This window comes from Mus pahari, chromosome 9 (assembly GCF_900095145.1).
Source record: "Mus pahari chromosome 9, PAHARI_EIJ_v1.1, whole genome shotgun sequence".
Classification (NCBI taxonomy): domain Eukaryota; kingdom Metazoa; phylum Chordata; class Mammalia; order Rodentia; family Muridae; genus Mus; species Mus pahari.
Window position 1 is genome coordinate 16,674,357 of NC_034598.1, and position 7,320 is coordinate 16,681,676.

The following is a 7,320-nucleotide window of genomic DNA, read 5'->3' on the forward strand; positions in this document are numbered from 1 at the left end:
AGGAAGGAAGGAAGGAAGGAAGGAAGGAAGGAAGGAAGGAAGGAAGGAAGGAAGGAAGGAAGGAAGGAAGGAGAAAACGTGGCTGCAAATTTACATTTTATCTCCCACTTTTTTATTGGTACATATTATATACAGTAATGCATTTCATAAAGGCCTTCTCACTCACACATATCATGTCTTTATCTTTCAGATATATCTTTACCCTGTATCTCATGAGTGACTGTTACCTCGGCCTAGACCAGCAGTATGACATTCATCTCAATGTCATAAAAGCAAACATTTCTACACAGATCAACCCAAAGGACTCTGATATCTTCACTGACTTGGCAGTGTAGTATCCTGACCCAAACAGGCCATTTGAACAAGAGGCTGAGAGACTTGACTGTTCAGTCATGTGGACAAGTCAAATTACTTGGTGTCTGCCTTGACAGAATCAACTTCAAACCTCAAAACAACTAGGAAATTGACAGCGGCTGCAGTAATGATTCCAGCAATGTTAGCCACAGAGGCCTTTTAGAAACTGCTGCCTTTCGTAACAGATTTATGTAAGATAAGTAAGCATATAGTATCATTTTTAAGTTGTCTGTGTTGGAGGTGATAGTTATGGGTTATCAACTTTGCATCTCAGGATGTACTGTTTACATGAATACCAGCTACTCCTTTTTCTAAGGAAAATTACATTGTGGTGTGACGGGTTAAAAGTTTAAGCAATTTAAAATATATAATTCTATGACGTGATACAAAGTTGATCTTATTAGCAAAATTCATACTTTGGTTTGATCACATATAGAAGTAGCTTCACAGATTTCTTATAAATGATAGTAATATATGATATGAATTTATATTGCAGAGATCATTGATGATTTTTCAAAGACCATACACTGATCTTGGAAAATGTGAACACTGTAACTGGTGGAAATAAAGTATATAGAATGTTCCTTCCAGACAAGCTACTCCTTTTTTCACCTGTTCCATTATATCCTCTGTTTGCTTTTCTTACCACTTTTACTGGCCAAGAATTTTAACAGTGTTTAAAATTACTCATCTTAATTTTTAGGAGAATTTGGCCTACAACTTCAGAGTGTTTTGTGTTGATGGTTGTTTTTTAAGAAAACATACAATGATGAAAAGATTGATCTATCTTGCAAGTTAGAGGTTTCTTTTTGTTAAGTTTTACTCTTTGGTGATTTGCTACATGTATAAAGTGCATCCTGCTCACAATCAGTCCCGTCCTATCTTAGATGCTGGCCACTGCCATCACCCTCCTTCCATGCTGGTCCTCATCCTACTTTCTTATCGTGTTGTCTTGTGAATGCAATGAATGTGGCCAGAGTTGTCTAGATGAGCATGGGTTTAAGGTTAGCCAAGAGAGCTTGAAAGATCAACAGTGACTCTCTCTTGCCCAGCATCAGCAGCCTCCCTAACGAGGACTAGGGCTTTCTGAGCCCCTCCTCCATCCATGACTAAATATGGATGCACACAATCTTGTGCATGCAACCTGTGAATTCATGGTTATAATGGCCATATCATTCTTTGAAGATAGTGTGTCAAAACCCTTCTTCTCGTCATCTAGCTCTTAGATTTTTCTGCCTCCTCTTCCATGATGATCCCTGTAAAGCATAGGGGTGATATAATTGTCCCAGTTAAGACTAAGTCCTCAGCAGTCACTTCTCAGTACATTGATTAACAAAAATCACTATTTGTTGAAAAAGCTAAAAGCTGCTTTCATGAGTGCTGAACATAAGAATTTAGAAAGCAGTTTAATTCAAGTCCATTGAACAAATAACAGTAGTAATTGTAGTAATTTCTCTACAGAGCCTAGCTCATGGGCTTTTGAACAGCTGGTGGTACCAGGCATGACTTCCCTCCTGTGAAGCTGCCTTCTGATCCAAACAAAAAGCCATTGGTTACCTCCTGAAAGTCATCCCACTGTTGTACCAGTGGGTATATTTTACATGGCAGCTAGTTATTATAGTACATAAGATACACCACTGGATAACACCATTGATGACTTCACCACCGTCTGGCTGCATAGCACCTTCCGACATTGTGAAAACTAGTAAGCAGGGAGGAAACTTCCAGTTCTGTTTAGCTTCATTTTTCTGTGCTACAACCATGATATGTGATATCTTCAGCAATGGGATCTTACCTTCAAGTTTGGATCCACAAGCAAAGGCAAGGGCTATAACACATTTAGGCAGGGGGCTTTTGAACCTTCTTGATAAACAAGTCAGAGAAATAGCCTGCACTCAACACTGAGATTATTTGATTTCCTCTGGTTTCTGTAGTTAGCATTATATATAATAGTTCGAGTGAAAGTATGCTGCATGGTGAGTTGATAGAGTGGGTTTTTTGAGTACCCACAGTTCACTTCATCTAAGAACATCTGTTACTAAGGGCATTTTGAAAAGGTCGTATAGAAACTTATTATATTATAGGCTCTTCCTAAAATAGGCGAATATAAAGAGGTTTAATAGAGTTACAGTACAACAGAGAAACAGTACTCCCACCCCTTAGGCATCTCATGCTAGCAAACGAAAAGCCCAGTACTAAGAATGGGTTGCCTCCTTTTGAGTTGTTGGTCAATGGAACCATGTAGATTTATAAGTATTACAGGATATTGCCAATCTTGGCTACCCTTGAGAACTTGATGGTAAGATCCAATTGCAGAAAATGCCATATGTACATCACAGAATATAAAGAAATTAAACTGGTACTCACCTGAAAGCTTCATTCCTACTGGGTTGTCTTCACTGTAGTAGAACATTGTTGTCTCCAATGTTCAATGGGAGACAACAACCATCATCGCACCCAGCTGTGAACCCTGCAAACTACAACAGTGATTACCCTAACAAAATATTGCTGGTGCAGTAGTGGCCCGAAAGTTATGGGAGTAACCAACCACTTTCTGATTGTATTTGAGATCCAGTCCATGAGATGACACCCATACCTGGTGCTGATAATGAGGCCAAGGCCCAGTAGCTACATAAGTCATAAGCCCTGGAAGAGAACCCAGTGCTATTATTCTGCTACATAGCCATGCTATTAAAATGTTTCCTAATAACTTATTGCTATACCCATAGATCAGTGCATCTTTCAGCCCTCAACAGAGAAACTTCTCCTTGCAGTAAATAACAACTACTACAGAATCTTTCAACTGGCCAACATGCAGAGAATAAGAAACTGGAGTGGAGCTGGAAGGCTTAGCACTTAAGAGTATATATTGTTCTTACAGAGGACATGAGATCAAGTGCCTCTGATGGCACATGTGTGTGCACTTGCATGCGCGCACACACACACAAATAATGCTAAAAATATTTGTTTAAAAGAGATTGTGGAGCTGGAGAGATGACTCAGCAGTTAAGAGCACTGGCTGCTTCCAGAGGTCCTGAGTTCAACTCCCAGCAACCACATGATGGCTTACAACTATCTAAAATGAGTTCTTTTTTTTTTTTTTTTTTCTTCAATAATTTTAAATATTTATGACCTTGAATCTCCAATCAAATGACAAAGGGTGGAAACATGGATCAAGAAACATAATTTGTTATCTATAGGAAACACATCTTACCTTTAAGGACAGGCACACCTTATGAGTATTGCAAGTAAATGGATAGAACTAAAAAGTATATTGAGTGAGGCAACCTAGACCTAAAAAGACAAATGTAGCATATTTTCTCTCATCTGAGGTTCTTAGCTCCATATCTTTAGTTTGAATAAAACCTGGATTATTATTATTTTCTTTATTTACATTTCAAATGAGTTCTGATGCCTTATTCTGGCATGTGGGTGTACATGCAAATACAGCATTCCTCCACATAAAATAAAGAAATAAATCGACTTTTTTTTAACAAGAGAGAGATTATAGAGAGCTCAGACCTACATACATACCACACTCCTCAAAGCCCAGGGTCCTTCATGGAAGAGAAGAGGAAAAGACAGTAGGAACCGGTAGTGATCAGTAACATCAGGAAAACTGCACAATAGGGCAGTTGCACAGATGAACTTACAGTGATTATGACAACATACGTAAGAAAGACCCGTGAAAGCTCAAGCCAGACAAAAATCTCAGTAAAGAAAGTAAAAGTGGGCACAAAATCCATACCTAGTTAATACATTACTGGTATTTGATCATTTAGAGGAAGAGGAGGGTTTTTTGTAAGTCAGCCACACTCTGGTCCAGGAATACTCTCAAGTTGAATATACCAACTAGACTCAATGAGAGGGGACACTCAAAGTTGGGTGGAATGACAGGATAGTTATAGGAAGAGTTAAGGACAGGATGAATATGTTCAAATTACACTATATGCAATTCAAAAAATAAAAAGTAAAAATACTGCTTTAAAAATTTAAAGAAGAAGGCATAGATTGCAAGAAATATGAACCTGAGTAGCCATTAAAATAGAAGAGGCAGTGAATAAATAAACTGGCCCTGGTATGCTGATCACACTCCAGGGGAAGGTCACATATCCAAAAATTTGCATAAATTTGTCTTGATATGTTTTTAAACATTAAAAATATTTTTTAAAAAAGACACAAGGGTGGTTAGCATGCAGAGTTGATAAGGGAAGAGTTTGGGGAGGAGGCAGAATATATTTTTCTGGAAAAGGGGTAAAACAATCCAAGAGCTAATAATTTTTTATATTTTGTACATTTGTGAATGTTTAATGTTTTTTAATGAAATAGAATTGCATCAATTTCCTTCCTCCCTTTTCTGCCTCTAGCCCATCCAGCTCCCCTCATTCCAACCCCTCCCATGCCCATCTCCCCTCTAGTCAATAACCCTTTTTTCTTTATTAATGTTACATACATGTATATTGGTTGTGTGGAAGTGGTTTCAAGGATGACCACTGCATTGGAAATTTTGTTAAAGAAAAGAAAATAACTCTGGCTTCCTTCAGTAAATATCCCAGTATCACCAGCAATGAACTATGTGATATGTAGTAGTTTAGCATCACTGTAACAAATACCATCACAATTTAAGATGAAGAAATGTTTATTTTGATGTGTGGTTTCAGAGTTTCCAGTCTATGGTAAGCTAGCTCCATTGTTTATTTAACGTCATGGAGCAGAACACCATACTAGAGAAAATGCAATAGAACAGAGCTGCTGTTCATAGCAGTCAGGAATCAGAGAACAACAAACTAGAAGGGGCCAGGACAAGATACCTTCACTCTACAGCCCATCACGCCTAGTGCTTGTAATCCTCTGCCTCCCAGGAAGCTGGGGTTACATTAAAGCCGTCATAATCATCCTTGAAAATACCTTCACAGATGCACTCATTGATAGCAGGATTAATCATTACAGTGAATCTAGAGCACACTAACACTAAGTTGACTCAATAGATTTCTTCTAGAAAAATCACAGCATTTTTTACCTGAAACCTTCAACTCTGTACACACAGGCATATACATCCCTGTCACCACTGTAGAAGAAATGTGATCAGTCTCACTTAGCTGTAAATCCTATGATCTACAACAACTGACGCACCAAATTATGCCCAGTTATGTGATAGTGGCACTAATGTTTTGAGAGTAACCAACCACCTTCTGGTTCAATTAAAGCTTATGATGAATTCTACGCCTAGTGCTATTAACTGGGCAAAAAAAAAAAAAAAAAAAAAAAAAAAAAAAAAAATGACTGCCTAGGTCATGGTTTCTAGAAGAAAACACACTACTATTATTTTGCTAAATGGATACTAATAAACTATTCTGAGTTCTTATCTTTATAACCATTGACTCAGCCCTCATGAGAAATGCTGCTTTTTGCAGTATATGGCAACTAATGGAGACCCAGCGAAAACAAGAGACTTTGGAGTATTCAACTCAAAAAATAAAGTATCTTTATCTTATCCCCTTTTCCCCAAACTCAAGGATCATTTCAGAAGATGGGGAGAAATGATTGTAAGCAATGGAGTAGGTGTCTAACAAAACAGTATTTGTCATATGTGACAGAGCCATTGTACATACTAACTCAAAAGTAAATGTGGTTGAATGCACAAGCCCTGCAGAAGATGAAGCCAGACAAAATCCCAGCATAGATGAGGTATGGACTCATGATGTCCCAGCTTTAGCTGAGGAATTGGTGATGAATGGCTGCTAGGAGAAGGACAGTTTTCTCCAAGGATATAGATCTTGAGAAGCTTCTTGTGCTTCAATAGATTGTCCCACATCATTAGAACACTTAAAAAATGGGGGCTGGAGCATTATATATAGGGAACGCTAAGTTGGCGCAATGCTTTTTTTTTTTTTTTTTTTTTTTTTTNCCAAGGATATAGATCTTGAGAAGCTTCTTGTGCTTCAATAGATTGTCCCACATCATTAGAACACTTAAAAAATGGGGGCTGGAGCATTATATATATGGAAGGCTAAGGTGGCGCAAGGCTTTTTTTTTTTTTTTTTTTTTTTTGGAAAAGTCACAAAATTAGGAGGGGAAGGTGGTAGGGACAATAGAAATGAAGAGAAGGGATGGGGTGAATTTATCACATGTATATACAGAATTCTTAGACAATAAAGAAAAGTGGAACTATTTTTCTTGTGACTTATGAGTTGATACCAAAGACTTCAGTAAAGAGATGTTCTAAAAACGTTCTTGGTAGCACATCAACATATATAGATATTCTTCCAAAGCTGAAAAGGGTCTGTGAACCTAGGTTTATGGCTGCTTTGAGTAATATTGTACATGTGGGTAATTAAAAAGAAACTGAGAAGAGTAAANTGATAAAAAGAAAAAGATTTCAAATGTGATTATCATTTTGTCTGCCATTTAAGTTTTTTTAATTGATTTTTATATGTGGTGAGAAATAAGGTCTCACTTCATTCTACANATGGACATCCAGTTTCCAGTCCTATTTGTCCAGTTAAAATGAGGGAGCCNATTCTAATGTTCTATTGCACAGTATTGTACTAAGCAAACAGTATTGAACTGAGTACAAAAGAAGGTTTTTTAGTGTTCTCATAGAAATAATAAATGTATGTGGGAATAGATATAAATTCAGTATGCTACNTAATCAATGTGTATAGTAATTTTATGTAGATTAAAACACGTTTTTAAAATAAAATTGGCTTACATTACACAAGAGAAGATTTTATAAGAATGGGGAAAGACAAATTGCATTATGCTTAAAAACTATTGCACAGAAAGAAAGCTACTGTGGACATCTTCATTATCAATTTTTTTCCTCTTCCAAAGAGTTCAGAACAGACTGAAAACCAATCATAACATACTTCTTTAAATAAATGAATATTGCATCAAAGTATTTAATAGACATTCTAACAAAGAATGCCAGTAATTTCAATTGAGCTTTCAAATAAGCTCTTGAAA

At 37.0% G+C, this 7,320-nt stretch overlaps 1 protein-coding gene across 3 annotated transcripts in view; it reads left to right on the forward strand.

Annotated features, from left to right (window-relative positions):
• The window catches only part of Ascc3 (activating signal cointegrator 1 complex subunit 3), a 279,428-nt gene extending 278,484 nt beyond the window's left edge, over positions 1 to 944 (forward strand). For all 3 annotated transcript variants that reach the window (XM_021204568.1, XM_029542105.1, XM_029542106.1), the window contains one exon: positions 191 to 944. In XM_021204568.1, the coding sequence (XP_021060227.1) occupies positions 191 to 335 (145 nt within the window). In that variant the 3' untranslated portion in view covers positions 336 to 944. The remainder of the gene's footprint in view (positions 1 to 190) is intronic.
• Positions 945 to 7,320: the final 6,376 nt, after the last annotated feature.